The sequence below is a fragment of the Exophiala mesophila genome, assembly GCF_000836275.1.
Source record: "Exophiala mesophila strain CBS 40295 unplaced genomic scaffold supercont1.2, whole genome shotgun sequence".
Classification (NCBI taxonomy): domain Eukaryota; kingdom Fungi; phylum Ascomycota; class Eurotiomycetes; order Chaetothyriales; family Herpotrichiellaceae; genus Exophiala; species Exophiala mesophila.
In genome coordinates, this window is record NW_015622505.1 from 4,225,872 (window position 1) to 4,248,545 (window position 22,674).

A 22,674-nucleotide genomic window follows, 5' to 3' on the forward strand; every position below is an offset into this window, starting at 1 on the left:
AAACGACAGGACGATGTTGCCTATGGGCAACGGTTGTCTTGTGAACAGTAAGTCCCTGGGGGAATTCAGTGGTTTCAGGGTATCTTCCAAGCGAAGCAATCAATCGACCCAGAAGGCAATAGCGAATGCGAACAGAGTGAGAGATAGAGTGACCAGAGGCAAGTGCTAAATATCATACATGTCATCCAGACATGTGCTTGGGCACGGCCAAGTCTGGCATGGCCCAAGATCCTGGATCAGGCCCTTGTATGTAGTCTAAGTATGGTCTGGTTCACATGAATCATAGACGATCTTGCACACAATTGCGCAGAAGTCGCAGCATTCCAGCTGGCTTGTCAGGGTGGAACCTGGCGACCCGTGGCAAGTTTGGCAGATTCGAATCATATCTAGATTGCGTTGATGGAGTTCCAGTGAGATGTGATTAAGATCATCCCAGTGATCGTCGGTCTGCTTGGGGGACGGCGTTGCTTTGATCGTTCGTGATTCGTTCGCAAGGTCCGTCGATGATGTAGCCAACAAGGCCTGCTTGCCACAGAGTCATGGCGTTGAAATTCGGTTATCTTTAAGCCGAGCCAGTAGCCTTTCGGCAGACAAAAGCGACATCAGCCACCTTTGGGCATACAGACCAACTTGATCAAGTTTCTTGTTACCGCGGATCGCTCTGGAGTGGTTGAACGAATAGTCATGAAGCCCTGGATTGCATGCATAGACGACGCGCAATCACATGCAAGCCTCTGCCAGAAATGAGATTCTATGTCATCGCCCCAGATCTGGCATGTGCGCCTCTGGACCACCGTAGATATGTGCATCATATTTTCTTATTGATTCAACGTAGTAAATTCTCCTTGGCAAGTCCCGTGATATCGAATCTCGTCCCCCACATCTATGTTTCTCTGAACGTTGCGCCGACAAGCCCCAAACGACGCGACATCACAACAGCGTCAAGTAATTCGACTACGTCTGGCGTCAGCCTCTCCTGTTGATTCAGTCTTGAAACTCGCAACGACCCCAGTCATTCAAGATGCTCTTTTTCAGGTAAGTCGCAAACAAATCTCACCCACCACGATCCCTTGCAAGCCTAGTCCACTAACATCTTTGTCTCTCCTCTCGCCTACAGCTTCTTCAAGACCCTGACTCAACAGACCGTCACCGTTGAGTTGAAAAACGACATCTCGATCCGTGGAACCCTCAAATCTGTCGACCAGTACCTGAACATAAAACTTGATGATGTGGTGGTTCTGGATGAATTGAAATACCCCCATCTCAGCTCGGTCAAGAACATTTTCATTCGTGGCTCCGTCGTGCGTTACATTCATCTGCCCCCGGATAAGGTCGATCGCTCGTTGTTAGAGGATGCTTGTCGGAGAGAAGCTGCGGCACAAAAGAGTAAAGGATCGTGAACGACGTCGGATGGAGAGAGGATCAAGGGTCATCTCTATTCCCGGTCTCCATCACAGAACCGCCACGGCGCCGTCTTAAATCGAGCGATCTCCTGCGCCTCCTCCTGTATACCGACCCAGCAGACCGCTCAACATAGACAGGCAACTGTGCGAGCTATGAGGAGCAGCTACTACTACTCCGATGCGCCGCCGCCTCCACGACTTCAGCTCTCCCTTGCTGGGAATCACACTAGAAGTTTGTGCTGTGCCATGGCCTCATATGCGTGGAATTGCTCACGCCCAAATTTGATATCCTCTAAGCGGTCAGCTACAGGAAATGGAGGTTGGGTTGGGAAGGATCCATCACACGACAGTCTCAATCGACCGTGTGCTTGTATCTACTCATCTAAGAGCGTTGACTGAGTGTTATTATATATACAACCACGATTAGTCAGGGCCATCTCAAACGCCGTAGCGAAGAGCACCATCGCCCGAACCCCAGCCTTCAGCTCCAACCTCGACCTTGTACAGTCCATTTTTACGTTTCTCCAAGTCCCACTTTTCAATCCATCCCTTCATTTTCTCACGACTTTTGGCACTTCCAACATTGACGGTGGGGATGATCCGCTTGATTCGTAATGCGCAACAGAACATGGTCAACTCCCGAAATGAGCTATGCTCTGAATATGGCACCCCAAAGCAGTTGGATTCTCGTGTGCTACCTCGCTGTGGTGCTAGGTCTCGCATCGAATATCGTGTCTTCCAGCCTTCTGAGTGTAGCACTGAGTTGACGGCAGGATTTTCTGTAAAGCGTGATGTTGGGGGGCGGTATGACCATCCTGTTGGTCGAAAACCCACCACTCGGGCAAAATGTCCATTGTAGGTCATCATGTAATCATGAAGCGTCTCTGCTCGGATTTCCATCAGGGTCTGCATGTGGACCTGTGCTTCCAACGGGTTTTTCGTTAGTCGGCTGTTCAACTCCTCATCCTCTAGACAAGCACAGATTCGCATCTTGGCAGGCGGTGCGTAGATCTTCGAATTTAGTGCTTTGGCAATTCCCAGGCAAATTCTCTCTTTGCCTATCGAGTAAGTGCCAATCACCACGAGAAGCCGGCCCCGCGCCTTTGGCTTCTTATCTGACGCGTCGGCGTCGGCGTCTTCGTCTTTGACAGCACTGTGCTCACCCTGCTCCAGAAACTTCTTCATGCTGCTTCCAGCTCTTTCAGCCTTGGCTTTCTCCCACCCATCTCCCGTGTCGATGATCTCCTTGGACAGGCTAACACACATGTTTGCACAGGCATCTATGACATCGTGCTGACTGGGAAACGCATACTTGGGTGTGAGATATGTGGTGTCCAGGTAACAAGTATCGATGATCTGTTCCTTTGTTTGGCCCGTGACGCTGTCGACAACCTCTGGTCGCAGGAGAGGATGACTGACATGGGCTGGACAAGCGCGAAAGTCCCCGCAGTGTAAGATGCGAGTTGATTTTGGAGAGCCGTCAAAGTTCTTGCCAATCACCTTCTCAAAAAGATAAAGCGATGAGCCAGGACAATGATTTGCTGGGATCATGGTGACAAAGACACCTTTGGTGTTTGGGACTTCAGTTTTCTTCTCAAACTCTAGAGGAACGACCCATTTCGGGTCAACCTTGAGCTGCTGTACCATCAAATTACAGGTCACCTTACTTGCATAAATCGGGCCATGGCACCAGGAGGATGTAAGACCAATATAGTGGTCACTGTGAAAGTGGCTGAGAAAGTAAGCGCTTTGATTCTCCACTTTTCCATAGCGGAAGGCATCCACACAAATGTACATGCCAGGCATGATCTTGTAGAAAGGACAGGTGCGTTGATATGCCGGTTTGCCCCTGGACTGGTTTTCGTTTGAAGCCGCTTCTGCCCATGCAGCATCTTCGGCATGACCAGACATGAGTCGGGAGAACGCAGAGTTGCCTTTCGATTCCTTGCTCAAGGCAAAGGGATTCGCTTGAGCCGGGCGTGCAATAGCGGATCGTTGGAATCGCCTAGACATTAAACCTCCGGTATGTGGTTTCAGGCTTGGTCCATCTGAGCCCGTTGGTTCCAACTGCCTCTCTGCAGGGGTCAAGGGCAATGGCGAAGCAGTTCCGTCGATGCAGGCGTTAACATGGCTCGAGGCCTGCGTTTCGGACAGCCCTTTTAAAGTACCACTGCAGATTGGACAAACAGAAATGGAATCATTGGGGGAATGTTGAATAGGCGTCTCAACGTCAAGATGACTTTGCGGCGTTTGTACGCTCTCATCCTCACTTTCCGATTTTGAGTCTTCATCCAAGCCTGTCTCCATATCTCGTTGTTCTTCCATCCATTTTCGTTCCATGTACTCTTCACCCTCTTCGAAAAATTCATCGTTCTCAAAATCATCGTCCCCAAAATCTCCTGCGTGGTATATGCTTGTACCTTCGCGAACAAGGCTAGGGACTTGCTCTGACGTCTCGGTAAGATTATGCAATTCTTCAATGGTGCTAGGATCAAGGGTGTCTGGTGATTTGCCGATAGAACGTTTGGTTGTAAATTTGTCTGGAATAGTTGGTGAGTCATTCGTATAATTGTCTTGCTCTTGAGCAGGCGTTTCAACGCTAGTTCCATGTTCTGTAGGCGCTTTGACAGCCACTTCGCCTTCGTCATCGCTCGAATCGTCCACAAACCCACCTCGGCGTTTCGGAGTCTTGAGCCTAGAGTGTTCGGATGGCCGAGACTCTGTTATGTCGACATTTTCGTCATTGTTCAATGGCTTTCTTTGCGGTGAAGGTGTGCGGATCTCAGTATCAAGGTCCCAATCTTCAATCCGCCTTCGCTTGACAGGAGTTTCAACTTCATTGAATCTGCCGTTTATTTCTTCGTGTGTCTGAGGCAGAGGATCTGCAAGGATTTCATGTTCATCCGACGTATTCTTTACATCCTTGTAGAAAAGAGGAGCCTCGGTGGCAGAATTGGTTCCATTTATCTCGCTTTTGTCGGATTTTGCGAAGAAATTGAGAATGCTCTGGTTTGGACGGGAACTACCCTTTTTGGCGCTGGGAATCTTGGACCCTACTTGTCGGCCTAGCACGGGGGTCTTGGACATTGATGGTTGCTGGGACCGGCCAGGTGTGTTCGAGGATGGGAAGTGCGAGGAGGTAAGTGGTCGAGGGCGGGCATTCAGTGCTGGGGGAGTAGGCGGGCGACCGACCGAAGGGAGGATGGAGGTTGTAGCGTCAAGTGTGGCATTCTCCCGAGGGTTTCTGAACATGACTGCTGCATTTTACTCATACATGATGAGATACAGGCAGAGATGGTTAGCATCAAGACGAATCGACAGGAGGAATGGTATGTGGCGTGCACCTGAAGATGGCTTTCATTCAGATCCACGGTTGATCCACAATCGCCGTCTAATTAAAGTGCAATATATGCCTGGGAATGACGCGCTGAAGTGTCGCGTCCAGGCCCTCGGTGGGGGGATGGTCACGTGTCGACGCTCCTTCCTTCATCGCCAACTTTTGCCTGGCGTTGTCGCCAACTCTAATTGGGAAAGAGCGAGCGATCTGAGGCCAACTCACTATCTCGAAATCCCCCGCCGACTTTGCCCCAAGCAGCTCGTCGTTGTCACCTTGGAATATCTCTATGTGACCCTTGCAACAATCTACTACCACATATCCGAGCATATGTCGGTGCAGCAGATCGAGCGACTCAAAGATGAGGTTCGTGAACCCAAAACAAACCCCCTGACCACCTACCCAAGTCCGTCCTCGGTCACTAATTCTTCCCACTAGGGCACGAGACAACAAGTCGTCATTGCGGGAGGTGTAGCAGGACTCGTGTCCCGATTCTGCATCGCACCCCTTGACGTGGTCAAGATCCGACTTCAGCTACAACCACACTCTCTATCGGATCCACTGTCTTGTGATGGCATCAAAGGCCCAATCTATAAGGGTGCCTTTCGGACCTTAGCCAAAATCGCCCGGCAAGAGGGCATTCGGGCCTTATGGAAAGGCAACATCCCCGCCGAGGCTATGTATGTCGCGTATGGTGGAATCCAATTCACTGCGTATCGTTCCATCACGCAAGCTCAAGGGCTCCTACCTCTGAGAGCTCCTCCATCCGTGGAATCTTTTATCAGTGGCGCCGGTGCCGGCGCCGTTGCTACTGCAGCCACTTACCCGTTGGATCTTCTTCGCACCAGATTTGCTGCTCAGGGTCAGGAGCGCATTTATGCGGGTCTTTGGCATTCGGTTCGGGACATTTCTCGTTATGAAGGCCCCAAAGGCTTTTTTCGCGGTCTGAGCGCTGCTCTCGGGCAGATTGTTCCCTACATGGGCCTTTTTTTCACAAGCTACGAGTTTCTACATCAATACATTGGGGGCAAGACCTTGCCATTTGGCTCTGGAGATGCAACTGCTGGAGTATTTGCCAGCGTTTTCGCAAAGACTGCGGTTTTTCCGCTTGACCTGGTCCGAAAACGGTTGCAGGTCCAGGGACCAACTCGAACTAGATACATTCACACCAACATCCCAGAGTATCAAGGTGTTATTCGTGGGCTTGCGGCCATCTGGAAACGAGAAGGCTACCGTGGCTGGTACCGTGGTTTAACCGTCAGTCTTCTAAAGGTAAGGAAAGAGATCTTTTTACGATCGCGGTTGCCTTTGCACATTGCTGGGTTTACTGATGTTGGTCGCGACAGGCAGCACCAGCTTCGGCGGTTACCATGTGGACCTATGAAAGGGTTTTACATTCGCTCATAAATTCCGACCGAAATGACGAGATGTGGGAAATGTATACTGGCTTTGACGACGATCTTGATGACTGAGACCTAGCAGACATTAAAATGATACCTATGCGATCTTCGACTCCTACAAATTATGCAAGGACGGGTTGGCGGCCCGGGCAGTCAGACAGTGTTGCCTCCGAAAGTTCGATTAAGGAGTCCTCAGCACTCACGGACGGCACCTTAAACCTGCATACGTTTTCGAAAGCTATGTGCTTCGCGAGGTATGTGACATTTCCCTTGCCAGCGCGTAGAAGAACTGACCATGTATCAATAGCACTGCCTTCTCGGCAGATGCACAACAGAAGGTGCATAACTCCAAGAGATGTGATTACTACCACTACCGGTACTATCTCCCAAATCTCATTTCTGCTCCAGCATATCTCCACAGACCCCTCAGGAAACCTTGATACTCCACTCTGGTGCTCTCACTCCCACTCACATCGGCCCCTGAATCACCCACGCAGAATATCTCACTCAGTCGAATCTGCCATGGTGGATAGCCATCGAGTTTGACCAGTGGCCCAAATATGATAACTAGGTCGGGCTCTCCCGTCAAGCCGTCTTTCTTGGAATCTGGTCTCGAATCCGTCAGAGACGTGGTTGCGCTGATTTCTGTGTTGATCAAATTCGAGGTTATATCCTTGGGATTGAGTTTACGCGACTGAGCCATCTCTGCCAGGGTCTTGGTCAGATCGACAAGAGTCTCGCGGCCGTCAGTAGCGGAGAGGAGGAGAAGATCAATGTGCGGTCTACTCGGTTGTGTTGAACCTGCACCATTTGTCTGTGCTGGGAGACGCGGCGAGGGTGCTGGAGAGGCGGCCATCGACGGGTGATTGGGTGCCAGAACTCGCAGGGTCGGGGTTGCTGGCGGGGCTCCATAGTATGAGACCAACTTCTGATTCACGAGTGTTTCCAGGGAGGAGATGTATGTCTTCAGGATGCCAGACTTCTCGTATATACTTAATACAGGAATGCCTGCAGAAGCTGACCAGACAGTCAACTCTGCCACCTCATCCATCAGCGCCTCTAGTCCCCCATCTTGCTCAGACTTGAACTTGAGAATCACACTGAGGTGTTCGGGGATTCGGTCCAAGTTCTTGACATCTCTTTGGATATACTCTGGTGTTCGATGATGGTAGTGTCGGATGGCGATTAACCTGTCGACGGTGGCATGATAGATCTGACGCAGTCGGATGTAGATTCCAAAAATCAACTGAATGATGAAATAGACAAAGAAGTGTAGTTTGGCTTTGAGAAAGGGCCTCAGCCTGCGTTTATGGCTTCGTGGCTTCTGCGACACGTCGTTGGGGTGTGCTGTGCTTTCGGCGGTGGTTGAGGAGAAGGATAGGTCCGGTAGATACTGTTTGAGAATTCTCTCTCTCTCAGCAGGTGTGAGGGCCTCGCCTTTCAGGGCTACATCTTTGCGATATAACGCGGTATCTTGTGCTCTCTTGCTAGGCATGATATTGTGCTAGCAAAGCGTGCAAAGCAGGGCGAGTGTAGAGCGGTGTCAAGAGGGTTCTTTGTTCGTTAAATGGTTGGGAAGAAGGTTCGGAGGGCGAAGGAGGGTGAAGATGGTCCGACTTGTGCTGAAATCATGCAATTGAGGCAACAGAAAACAAACAGGTCAAGGCGAAAAGCCACGTTTCGACTGTGCCCAAGGCACCTGAATGGACGAATGTCTACTCGGATGTTACTGAAGACGTGTGTCGCCAAATTTCTGGAGGCGCAGTTGGAGTCCAAGTTGGCAGGAACCCCACAAAAAGTTCAAGGAAGTAGCGATCTGCTACTGTTACTGTTGTGCCTTTGTCCGACCGGCCGGCTGCACTAAGTAGCCACTGTGCCTCGTCATCAACAGTCTAGCTTTCCAAGTTGCAGAAGAAGTGTTATATCCTCAGAAAACTTTTGCCCAAGGATATTAATCTCAGAGATGACTCCATCGACGCTGACGCGGTGTCTCAAATTGAATCTGAAAGGAGGAACAAGGAGGAGAGCAAGAATGGAAGGCTGACCCTCAGCCTATACCTGGGGAGGTTGGTCATACTGAAGTCTAGGCATAGTCATGATTAAAGAGGCGGGGAACATACTGTAGACCAGCACATTGTGGAGCCAAGGAAGGCACCCCTCTCTTTTTTGCCCTCCTTGTAAGGATCTCTCTCTCTGCACCACTCTCTCTCGAATGTGGAAATTTCATCGCTTCCTCGACCAGTTTGTCCTAATCTACAGCCTGCACGACACGTCAGCCGCGAAGCACTCAGCTTGAACAAGGACGTAGATATAAATCTATTGTTCCTATCGCAACTTTTTTATCCCGTGTATGTAAGCGATCGTATTTTGTCCATGCAATTCCCGCGGCGAATATTTGTTCGATACACAAGCAAACTCACACCGTCTTTGCGTCCTGTCAACTCCTTCACGAGCTGCGACTGCGTAATCAAGAATATTCTGGACTTCTGGCAGTGTGACAGGATAGAAAAGCAGACTAGTGATCCTCTCGAACAGAAACGGCTGTTGTAAGATGGCTGTGACTCTCAACTATGTCGTTGTGTTGGAAGCAGGACCAATCAATTCTTGGCACGAGGCTGAAATTTAACAAGGCTGAGTATCTTGGTGGATTTCGGAATATCAATAACACACCGTGAGGAGCCAGAGCAAACACTTCTAGGCCAGGACCCTGATTGACTGGCTGACACTGGTACCCAGCCGCGGTCAGAGTATCATTGATACCATTAGTATGCAGGTCTAAATCCTCAGCATAACGGTTTAGTATTCAAGAGACCGGACAGTCTTTTACTGTTAGCATGCCAACCCAAAGAATTTAACCACTTCAAATGTGAAATCCGGATGGGGCCTATTAATGGAGTGATTGATGACACAGAAAGGGTGAGAACCTGCAAGAGGGAACTTTATTATTCAGCGAATTACTCGACTGGAAGCTTTAACTACAGCACATAGTCACGGTGCAGGAGGCGCCGACTTTGTCGATGAGACGAAGTTACCCTTATGCGCAGAATGCACCCATTGTTCCATTGTACGTATCTACCTAGTAAGTTACTACATTGCTGCCTTCCCTATTCACTCCCGACGCTCGTGGCCCCGCATAGAAGTCCTTTAGGAAGCATCGTAGCTTTCCACACGGACAAGGTTACACTTCATCGAAGTCTGGCTAGGATAAATACAATTCTACGATACAATGGGGCAATCTCGGTAGGTGATAATCTTTCCCCTTGTTAATAGCCTGTGCCCATCTTTCCACCTCGCCTTTCAATGACCTAACGTTCATTCGCAGGCGTCGACATGGCCGTTCCCGATCTGTTGAGCTAATTCGGACCCCTGACCACCGGCGAGCTCCTCGCTCTTCTTCTGCTAGAGCATCGGCCCTGCGAAACCGAGACGCAAATCTTGAATCTTCCGAGGCCTTCCGTGTGAGGACCTTTCAAGATGTAAAGGGTCAGTTGGACCTCCGGGGAGTGGAAACCAGAACAATGTCTATATCCTCATTCGACGCTTTCCTCCCCAAATTGCACGACAGTGGGGCGCAGAGAGATATATTTGAGCGCTTCCTATCGATGCCCATCACCGTCTCTGATCATGAATTAGCTCAAATCTTCCTGATCAAGAGATCTTGCGACTCAGATGAAGTGCAGAAAGGGTCGATGTGTTACTACCGATCATGGTCTCTCACTAAAGAACAGCTTCAAAACATCATCAAGGACCTACAACGAGATGGATGTGATTTCCCACAACTTGAAAGCTGGACGTTCCAGCTCAGAGGGATGGACAATCACCAAAGAGTCTGGGTTCGGTACGTTGGGCAGACCACCTCCGTTACTCCCTTCCAACGATGCGCCAAATCAACAAAAGGTCCCAAGGCCCGAGGTACTTTGTTGAATGAGTTTAAGCGACGATATGAGGTCCTTGACCTAGAGGCCTCCCGGAGAATCCGAGTTTTTGCCCTCTTTGACACCGCCACCGGCTGGCTATTCGAGACATACAGCTCAAATCGTTTAACGAGAAGCAGTCGAAGAATTACAGACTCTTTTGAACGCTTCCTGATCGCACAGTTCGGATCTTTGTCATTGCTCAATCAGCAAGCTGGAGGCCGCGGACCATCTTGTATCCCAAGCACAAGAGACACCGACATGTTGAGCACTATCGACACCACTGTGATGCGTACGCTCGCACAGTCAGTGTTTCAGTATATGGATTTACAGGTTAAGCTCCGGCTATCCGCAATTACCGAGACTATCTACGACGCAATACGTAAGAGATTCCCGATTGACGAGACGACACAGGAAAACATTCGGTACATTGGATCACATCATCTTAAGCAAGCTGTTTGCGAAACTCTCCATGGTCACTGCATAGTCGCAGTCATAGGGGAAGCCGTCACAGAGCAGTCTATTCGAGAGGACACAGGGTTTTTTGATGGAAACTCAGCAACTCGTGACTTGATCATCGGGTATCTTCAAGAATGTCTTACTTGCGAGTCAAACCTTTCTCTGTCGAGCAACTTGGATGATCTGATGCGTTTGGTATCCTTCACCAATGTCCTGTATTGGCCCAGTCAAACATCGCACAAGATTGATCTAGATGTGAAGAACATTCTACAAACCTACTTAGCCACGGTTGCGCCGCTGTTGACAATTACGCTTAGTGAGCGAACATTATCACATACCCTCACTCGAGCTACTCGGGATCTTCTGGACAAGATTGGCATTGCCCGAATTGAGTTTGTCGGCAATGATACAGAAAGTTCACATACCATTATACTACCACAATATCATCCCGGCTACGATGCACACACAGGTCAACTTACAAGACTCCGTCGCCTATACTTCCTCTGCTGGATACAAGTCTGGGTCTACATTGATACCACCTTGAAAGTTCTTACCTCTGAGCTAGACCCGACGAAAGGTCGACACACTCTCTGTCAAGATATAATGGCAAGTGCTGAAACGAGACTCGAAGCTGCGGGGTTCAAAAACGCTTTGCGCAATGCTAAGGAAGAATTCGCGGAGCAAAAGAAACAAAGCCTCGAAGCTAGAGCACAAGTGAAGCGCTCATTTTCCAAAACAGAATCGACAGATGCTATGTCGGTGGCACTTATTGCTGAGAAAAGTGCGCACCTCAGTCGACTGGACCGGTTCCCCAAGACATGGGGAGAACCACTCAGTCAACAACGTCGGTTATGGGCACACAACCAATGGATCGCAAACAAGAATGAACCACTACAAGATGCCTTGAGGAAGTTCACTAAGTCAGAGTGGACTACATACGCCGCAATTCTACCGACTGGGTACAATCTTGCCGTTTGTTTTGATGCATCAGAGGATGTTGCCAATCTCCCTCAGGCCATCCACGGTCTCTTTCTGGAGAAGGCTGCGGCAAAGAATATTGACATGGCGCTATTGGCGACTGAATCAAGACGCGAAATCCTCCAAAGTATTGCGGAGGATATGGTACAAGGCAGAGAGCGTTTTAGAAAGATCAAAAGGCGAAAAACTCAAGTCTACAGCATCAACACGCTACACAAAATTGACCTCGGTACCTGGACTGGCAGGTCAATTTTCAAATGCGAAGGGATTGATGGATCCGTGCGGAAGATCAGCTGTTCCAATAACCGCAGCTTATTTCGACGTAAATCGCAATTCTGCAGACGTATGCTTGAGTTTCACCACGATGGAATAAGTATCAAGAACGAGCATGGCCAAGTGCTCTACTCTGAAGATAGCGATAAAGTTGGCGTCAGCATTCCCATCGACCGACTCGATGATTTCGCCGAGAACATTAAGTGGCTATGGGAGCAAGCGATGGCTGATCGGGCCCAAATCCATCATCCAACGATGTCATCCTAACAGAGGGTTGAGCAGGCGACAGATCGTGCTGGTCTTGCTATTCAGTTTATTGAAGTATTTCATGTCTCAATATATCTAAGTGTAGCACCTACGGATGAACGCAAGGTTTTTGACCATACATCTCTTTTTTCAGTAATATTTCTACTAGGCATTTGTCTTCAGTCATAATGAAAGCATCACCATGTATCCGAGGCGACCTCACTGGACAAGTTAGTCATGAGTAACCGCGTACCTGCGATTTTTCTTCGGCACCGGCTACACTGGACAAACCATTTGGCTGTTCTATACCTAGGTACAGGTACGCACCCCATTAATCACTGTAATTCTGTCCACATCAACGGAGTTCTGATTATTCTGTCATTATAGCCAGCTATTCTATGCACACCACAATACTGGTTGGCGCAGCAACGCCGCGAGAAGTATTCAAGTGGCAGGTAAGGCTATCCATCCTATCTCAACAACCCAATAGTAAATGCATTGCTCGACGAAACCTACTTCAGCGATAAGGGTAGACAGCCTTATATAGCCTGCGGAAACGAAGGAGATTAAGGAGGTAGGAGATAGCACAGGCCACCGCGCAGGCAGAAGAGAGGAAAGAGCATACAACTGAGGATGCGGTAGTCGCACGTCTACACAAAACCACGGCGATGAGGTTCGAATCAAGCCACGGCGCTTGTCAAGGAGATCCATATGGTCATGTCCATCCGCGAGTTCACTAGCTTCGAAACGCAACACCAGTCATAACAGTGCCTAGACGACGCTAGAATCGAAGCTACCGCTGGCCTTCCAGCTGCAAGCAATTCCCAGTGACCCTGAAATCATAGTGTGCGTACCTTGAGAAATCTCAGATCAACCGACCAATCAGGTGACTAGGGCTTAGTGTGTACAGATAGAGGTCGTAGTCTCACCACCACCTCTCCTCACCTCAAAAACCAAAAACTTTTGAAAACTGCTATATTGATAAGATCTCAGAGGACAGAAAGCAGGCATCATAATAAGCGGCAAAAAGGAAGATATGCCTCGGACGAGAATCGAACTCGTGACCTTCGGATAGCCCCTGTGTGTTGCACAGGATCATATTTTATTTATGAGACCGACGTCATAACCGACTTTGAACAAAGTTAGCTTGTGAACTAAAGATTGTGTAGACAGAAGATCATACCTAGACCACCAGGGCAATGTGGGACATATTTTGGCCATAATAATCCATAACTGAGTTTATTTTTTGGTGTGGGACGGAGTTTTCCGTACGTGTTCAGTGCCCAAGGGAAGGGGGCAGCCGGGCCCCAAAAAGTGCCTCGCAGTGCTCGGCAATATGTAATAATCGAGAGTGGGCCCGCGACTTGGGAACCTACATAGACCACGGCCACGACAAATTATCTGACACCTCAACATCTACCTATTACCTGTAGCTACTCTCACTCCATCAAAATGCATTCTTTTCTCTTTCAAATAAGCGTGGAAACTCTCCTAGTCCTATGGAACATGCCCCCCAAAATATTGGCATACGCCAATGAAATCGCGCCTCCGCAGCCAGGCAAAGTTGATCGATGATTTCCGCGCTTCGCACCCGCATGTACCATTCCGCAATCACCGCCAGTTAGTGATACAAAATCGCGTGCTAAACTCAACAGGACAGCGAATTTTAAAAGAGAGAGACCCTCGGCGGCTAGAAAATAGTCTACAGCGCCAGAAGACTCGCGGAAGACCGTCAGTTCTCACAGAGAGTGGCCTCCGCACTGGGTAACCCACAGGTCTAACAATATAGATGCGTCTGGCGGTATTGGAACCCCACAATAAGAGCAACAAGGTGGAAGGCAGTACCGACGACTGCGCTGGTGTGGAACAGTTGATGTGAATGGCCCCAGATGTCGAAAGAGCCTGGGCTTAGCCTTTCAGGAATTCGACCAACGAACAAGCCAACACCAAGCAGCAAAGACAATGCTTCGGCGAGGTACCATTGCGCACCAATCTGAGTACGAGCTTCAGTCCAACCGAGGGAACCCACGCGATGCAATATTGGTAGCATTGCCGAGATTACAAGCAGGGAGAAAACGCTGCCGCGCAGAGTTCGCATCTTGCTACCCCCACCACCGGTGTCGAAGAGTGTGATGGCTGCAGCTACACCGGCGCACAGATTGAGCACCCAGTAGACGTGTTGGATAGTTTTGTTGCAATAAAATGCAAAATAGGTCGACGATGCACCTCCACCGAGTGCTAGGACGCAGATGCCGAGAATGTCCAGCTTACCCCAAAAGTGATGTACGTTGTAGGAATGGCTCCTGAGCGTATGGAATATGGTGCTGAGCCCAAAACAAATTGCAGCTGCAATTATTAAAGAGCCAAAAGCCAATCGGTCGCCCACGCTGACGTCGAGAGTTGGGGGCCCTTGGTCAGAATAGACATAGACAGCGAATCCCGTGGCCACAGAAGCCGCAGATCCGACAGTATGAGTCCATATGTTCATGGTCTCCATGTGCAAGCAGCCCCAAAGACGAAAGGACCGCCTGTAAGAGTATGTTGGCATTGGGTGCCCTCCGACAATAAAGTCGTTATCTCGAAGCCATCCTGGTAGCTGATCTTTGGTCGCGATTATGGGCCAGTACGCCTCGTTCTTTGGCTTGTCGGCGTCAAGGGGGGAAGCCTGCGCAACAGTCGGCGGCTGAGACGGAGCTGAATGTCTCACCATTTGCGAGGAACTTGAGCAGTTGTTGTAAACGAATTGGTTCAGGTGGTGTGAGCGTGGACACGGACGATGGGGTTGGAGAGCATGGTGACGCGAGCAGCTTGAGTTGAACGTGGACATGTCGTCCTTAAAACAACGACAACCACCCGCCAAGAGAAGATGTCATCTGGGAATGCGGCACTGCAGTGCTATTCAGCAGGTCCTACAGTATCACATTACCTAAAGTAGACGTGTGTAATTTAGTAAAACATGGGACCTTGCGCAAGCCTGCTGCTCGATCAGATTCAATTAGAACACTGTAAAACATCTGAAACATATCCATCTTAGCTCTATCTAGCTACTCCGTAGATATTGACAAGGAGTGTTGATAGCCCTATCACTTCTAATCCCTGCTAACTCATTCACGCACACTCGCTGTACGGAGTACTGTAATTAGCATGTGTTTGTTTAAGCTTTCCTTTTCGGCCTGCCCCGTAGCCGCAACGTTGATGGTCGGGTATCTAAGCGCTAAGTGGGCTGGTACTAAACAAGAAGTGATATAAAGCGGCTCTCATTTTAATTTTATAGATAGACGCATACCAAGTACCTAGGTGTTCTCACTTTGAAATCACAGTGGTCATACCTATATTCCCAATTCTTCAGTCTCAGCTGAGCCGCAGTGCGGCAAAAATCGGTGCTAAGTTATAGCACTCCAATTTAATCTCGTTCAAGAGCTGAAAGTGAGAAAACTCTAGTGAATCTACTGAGTAGTCTGATTGTAAATCCACATGTTGGCTATGAGGCTGCGCCATGCTAAGGTCTGTTCTATGTGCTTCACCACCTTTACCGTCCAACATGACCCCCAGGATTAGACTGCGACATGATCCACGGTTGGCTTGTGTAGTAAGACTGTACCGCCCATCAGACAGCCTCTTTACTGCGTTCCCGCGAGACATAGACAGTGTCAGACTGATTTGCGTCCGTATGGCCTGTGTTCAATATATTAGCCCTGATTGAAGGCGATGAGCACACCAACTCGCCCCCAAGAGCGTCCGCCATGCTAAGTTCTGATCATATAGCTGTTCCCCCAAATTCATCCGTTAACATCACCACTGTCAGCAATGCGACTGCACTGGTTGCCGGATGGGTATCAGGCCCCGATGGCAGAGGCACCATTGACATAGTTTGGGGATCTTTTATGACCATTTTCCTCTGTACATGGACGGCTATGTGTCTCAACATTGCCCATCCACAAGATACCAAGCTTCAAGTCCTAAGCAGGAAGGTGAAATGGATGGCTTGGGCCATTGTAGGCCCAGAGCTGGTTCTGTCGGTTGCAATTGGCCAATTTGCTTCGGCGAGACGGTCAGTTAAACGATTTCGTAACCTTGGCTATCCGCAATGGACTCTCAGACACGCTTTCTTCGTCGATATGGGTGGTATTCTACTCCAGCCTAAGGACAGCACACCATTTGTTATCAACAGCCGCCAATTGGTGTACTTGGTGCAGAATAAATACCTGGAATACCCCAACATTACTGCAGAAGAAATCTGGGATAAGTCCAAGGCCGATACGCTCAGCAAAATCCTCACATTGACACAAGCCAGTTGGCTTCTCTGCCAGCTTCTTGGTCGAGCAATCTTACGTCTCCCTACATCAACTCTAGAGCTATCCGCTGGCGCCATAGTCTTCTGCACCTTCGGTACATTTATCTGTTGGCTTCATAAGCCGAGTGATATCCAAAAGGGCATTATCATTACTACGGAGGCTGCTACCAAGGAGATCTTGATCAAAGCTGGCGACGTAGCCGCAGCCGCATACCGACATACCCCTGCTAAGCAGTCGTTCACATGTGGTTACGATGTTATGGGATTCTTCAATCTCCGTTGCGATAACCGCGAGAGGCCACTAAGACGTTTCCCCAACGATCGATTCCCCGATATTAGCACCCTTGAGAAGTTTGTCCTTTTCTGTATGACAACGGCCTACGCCTCAATCCACTTGGTCGGATGGCGATTCACCTTTCCATCGCGAACCGAAGCATTATTATGGCGCGTTTCAAGCCTGATTGTCACGGGCACAACCGTTCTCTTTTGGGTTTTTGAGACTATAGCAGCTCGCCAGCGATATGGCAGATGGGATAAATACCTAATACTGCTGCACTTGACGAAACAACTGCCCCAGCCAATGGCCGACGAAGAGATTGGAGTTACCAGTGAAAATGCCCGCGAAACCCAAGATGCCTATGGGAGTCCTAAAAAGACAGTAGCACACCGGGCTACCGTCAAGCGTTTAGACGCATTTGAGAAGGACCAAGAGAGGGCAAAGCCTATCCTAGTATGGGAGGTGGGACTAATACTGCCCGTTGTACTACTCTATGCGGTGTCAAGAGGGTACATGATTCTTGAGGTTTTCCTGGGCTTGAGAGAGATGCCACTTGAAGTGTATGAAACTTTCAGCATGGCACAGATATTGCCACACTGGTGAAATGTAACAGTGCATCACGCTACTATTTTTACCCATTGCCTTGAATGGTGAAAGGCAATACATACCGTTCATGATGTCGATTGTGAGCTTCGTTCCATGGTCGCGACTGGACCACAGTGATGAGATTTTGGGTATCGTGTTGAATCAAAGGTATAAATCTCAGAAACCTGTGGCATAGTAGGTCACGATATCGAAATCATGCTTATTTTGGAATTGGTTACAAGTTACTTGATATCACACGTGTTGGAATGAGCTCCACGTGTTACTCTGTGATCTGATTTCTGTGACCAGACGTCACCGCGCTTTGAGGCAAAGACTTTTTCCTTACTTCCCTTGCGAATTGATCTCTGATCTAGCTGTTGGCATTTGCTCGAGATCGGCTCGCTGAATTCGTTAGATGTTGTTCCATGATTTGGTGACGGAATTGGCAGCACCACGGCCATCAGAATGCCACCAAATTTACTGTTAATCCACCAGCTTCGGCCGATGTCATGTAAAGCGTCCAAGAAGTCGCGCCTTCCTTGACTAGGTTCATGGTTAGCGTGTTCCCTTGCCATTCTAACTGTTCACTATCACTGCACCGTCTGCTTCACTGAGATGTGGCCTCCTCCAGCCATCTACAATCCGGTCAACGGCAGCGTCTACTACGCCTCATATGATGCTTATCACGGGTTCGTCGACCGATCCCAGGAGCAACCTAGGTCAGTTCTTGCGTTTGACCTTGCCATTTCCTTTACCCTTTTCACCCTCACTTTCTCGATAATCATTGTTCACCTGTATTATGCCCGGATCTGTCTGGATTCAACGGGGTCCTGATGGCCGCCCTTGTTTCGTCAGAGACAAATCTCAACGACCGTCCTTGAGGGAGATGCTATCAAAGATGGTTCTACCCCTAACCGCTCGCTCATTCTTCTCTAGGAACCCATCCAACCAAGACCAACAGCAGTCCACGACAGCTGAACATCCACTGATCATGCCTCCGTCTCACCCTTCCGGTCTGACGTCTGCTCCAGGCTATTCGCCATCGCCCAATGTGCCGCATTCGCAATCCGAGTCTTTGCCTCAATCCACCACCCAGTACGCCCTACCTCTTCCACTCAGTCAGCATAGCCAGCCCTACCAGTATCATCCTGGCCAATTCGCAGACAAGAACTCGCAGAGCTTGATGAGACCACCCGAGCAACAATTTTGGCCATTTCATCATCCTGCCATGTTCCCCGTCCCAGCAAACGCTACTGTGCCTAATTTCCATCCTCCCCCTTTCTCGTCACAGCAGCCTATCTTTGGGCATCCAAACCCCTTTGCCGTCGGTCCTCCAGGTACGATTCCCATCCCACCGCATGCTGGAATGCCTCCGGTAGTGCCAAGTTCGATCCAACGACATCTCCCACTACCTACAACGCAAGAAATGAGGTACAAGTGCGAGATATGCGGTCGTTATAGATCGGCTCGTTATCATTACAGACATCCCATTCCAGCAGGACAGCTCCCTGTAAAGACAATATGCCGCAAGTGTCAGGCAGAGGCTACAGACAGTGATGATGACAGTTCATTGGATGGCGTCGACTTAAATAGGTCGCGTCACCATCGTCCTCGACCATCAAGCAGATCGAGAACTCGTTCAAGAAGATCAGCTTCGAAGAGGGGCCCGCCGGCCCGAGCTCGTCGTTATTCTCCCCAACGAGACAGGCCCTTTGATGGCTATGATGAGTTCTCGCCTTCAGATTCTGATTCCTTGACCTCCGATGACCTTCATGACCGGCATCGTTCAGGGAGATATCGCCGAGCGGACACATCTCGCATAGACTTATCGAGACGTATCCATCACCTGCGGCTGTCCCCTGTGGATCATGCAATATACTTCGACGATGACCGTAAAACACCACGGATAGCTCAACGAGATGGACCTGCTTACCATGAGAATGATCACATACGGTATCGAAGGTAGGCTGGAGTGCTTCGCTTGTCACATGAAAATCTCGCGTGCTAACAAAACTGACCAGACAATCCTTTCCTCGTTCTGGTAGCCGAGAACGAAAGGCCCTGCTTCTTCGACACCAGTCTCCAGATCCTTCCGTTCTCGAGCATGAGCCAGGTTCATATCGACAGAACCAAGAGCGGTATGGCCCAGATCATTCACGACCCAAAACCAGGGCATCGCCTGCCCCAAGGCGACAAGAATCAAAGATACACCCTGGTGACCATGAGGAAGAACCTGGTCATTTGGCAAGGGGTCGTTCAACACAACAAGACCCACATGATGTTGCGGGCCATTTTGAGAAAGAGCGGATGCATGAGAATCGGTGCAAACAAAGACCAAGATCGGGCCGTCGAGGGCGAAGCAGAAACAACATGGGGTATGTTGGTGACGCTGGTAGGCTTGTGAACCTCGAAGAGGGCCCCACAGTTGTTGAGATGGAATCTAACCTGGTCCATACAGCTGAAAGCCATCAAAGACAGGGTGCAATACACCGCAGTGGCCGCTACAGCCCACAATCCTTTCATTCATCATCTCTGGGCCATGGTCTAGCACGAGAGGGGGATATTCGTAACGATGGTGATGCACTGGGGAGAGCCAGAAATCATCGGCGACCCCGGTCCAGCTCAGAATCATTAGCGTCCGAGGGCTTAGGCATGAGAGCCGGCGATGAAATCATTGTTGAGCAGAGGCACACTATCAACCCCACTAGTTCCGACGACTATCATTGGTACGACGAGGATGGCATTCGAGTTCGTGTGCGCGAGATTTGAAGGAGGCATACAACTTTGGTCCAACATGGGGGAAATGAGCCGGTTGAGCACTAACGCGCGCATATGTGACCAGACAAACGGGAGGTTGGAGATAGGGGACTTGATAGGGGACTCGACATGCCAGCGCTGTGCAACGACCGGGGTTGGCATGAAGTCTTGGTGAAACAAGATGTCTTGAGGTGGTGGATGGCATGGAAGACAGATTTGCTGCTACTGGACGTGGACAGAGATTTTGGCTTGCAGGGGCAATGGGAGCGATGGTAGCGAGCGAAAATTGAATGAGATGAGCATAGAGAGGATCTAGACCCAAATGGATGGGCGAAGGGCTTCTTCGAGCAAGATCAACGCAGTTCATGATCCAGTCGAGACCAAAGAGGACAGTAGACCGCCACATTAAAAGGCTAAAGGCAAGAGGAAACCGTAGTTGTGGGAAGAAGTACTGTAAGCATGGGTGATGAGCTGGATGACAGGGTCTAGCAAGGGAGGGATGATGCAGCTCGCATCCGTCCCTCGCCAAATTTGATCGATGCGCGAGTTGGATGGAGTGAGGTCGACAGCTGGAGGGTGCATGACGAGTCTCAGTCACTGTCGAGGACCCAAAGGGGCACTTGGTGGCTTGAAGGCAGGTTCCAAGGTCCCAAGTCGGATGGATCAGACCCCTGGAGACACGTGGAATTTTGCAGTCGATCTTAGCTAGCCCTCCGCTACGCATACGAGTGGTGGGGAAATGCAGAGTATGTGTGAGTAGTCGAAGCGAGGGAGGGAGGGAGGGAGGGAGGGATGGATGGATGGATGTTTTTTTCGGATGCGCTCAACAATATGGAAGAAAAGGTGGCAAGAAAGTGGTTGGTTAGTTGATCCATTCACACTCGAACACCTGCTGGCTCGTAGCGCCCAATGCACCCTTGGCCTGCTCAACACCCATGCTCAAAATTCATGGTAGGAGATTATAAGAGATTGGGATTGATTGATTAACTGTGTTCGTTTGGCCCATGTGATTCCTCTTTATGTAGCCAACATCTCGAAAGGCAGAATTGGTGCTGAAGAAAAGGCAACAATGCGTCAGAGCAGTGACCATGCAGAAGAAGATGATTGCACGGCGCTGGCAAGAGTTTGGGCATGTGCCCTGGAGTCACTCTGGCTCTGTGGCTCTTGTCAACATTGGGTTGTACCTGGTCGATTGGCACTTTCAAGGGTGATCAGGAGATGATGAGTTACGAATGGGCCAGTTAACAACGAGGATATTTGACTGGGGGGACTGCCTTGGCGTCTGGAGACCCTGCCCGTCCACACTGACGGCCAATTGTGCAAGCAATGCAGTTTAGATCAGTCAAAGCGGTGGCCCAAACGGGCGTCAAAGAGGAGGGAAAAGGACACAGAGTGATTAGCGTCATGCAGGTCGCGACATACCTAAGGGTGGCGTGGGTGGGCAGCCGGGGGAAGACAGCAGGTCACGCAGGTGTGAGAGCTCACCCACCGCCTAGGAGGGGGTGAGTGACCACTGGGAGACAGGTGGGATGTGTGGATAGATCCAGAGTGGTCGATGGATGCATTGCGACAGGCTGCTGGAGTCCTGGGATCCATGCGTGCCATGATACTGTATGTACAAGTATGTACAAGTCTGATTCAGGGACACGATTTTGGGTAGTCTTCAGTTAGTGAAACATGATCTCCTCAAAGACTGCATTTACTCGTATGGTTCTGGATCGCATCGATCATGGTCAATACAGATCCAGGCGTGGCCACAGGGATTAAATTTATCTCTACCTAGGTTAGGTACTTACCTCAGGTACCTAGGTATCTTTGTAAAACAGAGCATCACTAGTAGGTACTGGGTAAAAGTAGGTGCCTACGTGCCTTATCAGGTAGGTACAGCAGCAGTATGTCGGGTCTTTGGAAGCAGTGACAGTTGCTTGATAGGTGCCACAGATGCCTAAGGTACCCAGTGATTGCCGCGACCCGGTTGCCAAGAGCTGTTGGCTGGGGAGGGCGCTGGCCAGCTGGGGGCTTAAAGGACCGAGAGATCTTCTCTCTTTCGTAGATGACGTTCACATCCAACAGAATTATTGGTCCTTTACAAAAGTAGTTAGGGGTTTAGCGCATTCGAATCAACAATCTGGAGACATTTTCTGCCATGCAATCATGATTTTACCCAAGCGTCTGGGATCGTGGTCTGTGGATCACACAGTTTGATGTGTGGACACCTGGCTCAGGTCTAGGACCGGCAAAAGCCGAAGGCTACAGACAGCGGAGAGGGCACGAGGATCAGTGAGACTTGTCACAGGTTCCCAGTGGGCCCGAAGTCCCGCTGGGAGCCTTGATGGGCCGAGGCGGCCGGGGGCTAGGCCAGAGGGTGCGCTTACTTACTCCGTATGGGTATGTACTTGAGTAGCGGCAGACCGGCTAGAAATTGCTCCACTATCGCCCACGTTTTCTTGTGATCTACAACCACAAATTCCCAGCAAACGTGACAGGAGGGCTTACAATGTGCCTTTTGGGCAGGCATTGTATTCTTAATGATGGTTGAAGTTGAGGACCCCGGCCATCTACTAAATTTCTCATCAACTTTGGCGGGAGATAGATCTGTGTAGTCTCAAGGAGGTAAGGTGGAGGGGCTTGGGGAAGCCTCGACCACAAAGTCCAATTCGCATACCATTATGCGTGTGAGTACCTAATAAGGTAGGCCTGCTTAGTTCATAATCGTCGTAGGCGGCCACGGCCGATGCGAGCGCAAGCCCCCAG

At 49.9% G+C, this 22,674-nt stretch overlaps 6 protein-coding genes across 7 annotated transcripts; 4 read left to right on the top strand and 2 right to left on the bottom strand.

Moving 5' to 3' along the window:
- Window positions 1-913: 913 nt before the first annotated feature.
- Window positions 914-1,864, top strand: PV10_03290 (uncharacterized protein). Its single transcript, XM_016367721.1, has 2 exons — window positions 914-1,035; window positions 1,118-1,864. The coding sequence occupies exons 1-2, from the start codon at window positions 1,022-1,024 to the stop codon at window positions 1,398-1,400; spliced, it is 297 nt and encodes a 98-aa protein (XP_016227239.1). The 5' UTR covers window positions 914-1,021; the 3' UTR covers window positions 1,401-1,864.
- On the bottom strand, window positions 1,781-4,741 carry PV10_03291 (uncharacterized protein). The gene has a single exon (XM_016367722.1). The coding sequence runs from the start codon at window positions 4,653-4,655 to the stop codon at window positions 1,842-1,844; it is 2,814 nt and encodes a 937-aa protein (XP_016227240.1). The 5' UTR covers window positions 4,656-4,741; the 3' UTR covers window positions 1,781-1,841.
- A 211-nt stretch (window positions 4,742-4,952) lies between these two features.
- Window positions 4,953-7,177, top strand: PV10_03292. Of its 2 annotated transcripts, XM_016367724.1 has the most exons (5): window positions 4,953-5,103; window positions 5,176-6,009; window positions 6,084-6,166; window positions 6,220-6,391; window positions 6,445-7,177. In XM_016367724.1, exons 1-4 carry the CDS (start codon window positions 5,068-5,070, stop codon window positions 6,224-6,226), a joined length of 960 nt encoding a protein of 319 aa, XP_016227242.1. In that variant the 5' UTR covers window positions 4,953-5,067; the 3' UTR covers window positions 6,227-6,391; window positions 6,445-7,177. The 2 variants fall into 2 exon arrangements, with proteins under 2 accessions (XP_016227242.1, XP_016227241.1); XM_016367723.1 differs by having other exon boundaries at window positions 6,084-6,391.
- On the bottom strand, window positions 6,510-8,189 carry PV10_03293 (uncharacterized protein). Its single transcript, XM_016367725.1, has one exon. It carries the CDS (start codon window positions 7,630-7,632, stop codon window positions 6,517-6,519), a length of 1,116 nt encoding a protein of 371 aa, XP_016227243.1. The 5' UTR covers window positions 7,633-8,189; the 3' UTR covers window positions 6,510-6,516.
- Window positions 8,190-9,655: 1,466 nt separating this feature from the next.
- PV10_03294 (uncharacterized protein) lies at window positions 9,656-12,046 on the top strand (the record flags this gene model as incomplete). The annotated part of the gene is made up of 1 exon (XM_016367726.1): window positions 9,656-12,046. The coding sequence occupies one exon, from the start codon at window positions 9,656-9,658 to the stop codon at window positions 12,026-12,028; it is 2,373 nt and encodes a 790-aa protein (XP_016227244.1). The 3' UTR covers window positions 12,029-12,046.
- Window positions 12,047-15,750: 3,704 nt separating this feature from the next.
- PV10_03295 (uncharacterized protein) lies at window positions 15,751-19,932 on the top strand (the record flags this gene model as incomplete). The annotated part of the gene is made up of 4 exons (XM_016367727.1): window positions 15,751-17,138; window positions 18,100-18,500; window positions 19,185-19,538; window positions 19,622-19,932. The coding sequence occupies 4 exons, from the start codon at window positions 15,751-15,753 to the stop codon at window positions 19,930-19,932; spliced, it is 2,454 nt and encodes an 817-aa protein (XP_016227245.1).
- Window positions 19,933-22,674: the final 2,742 nt, after the last annotated feature.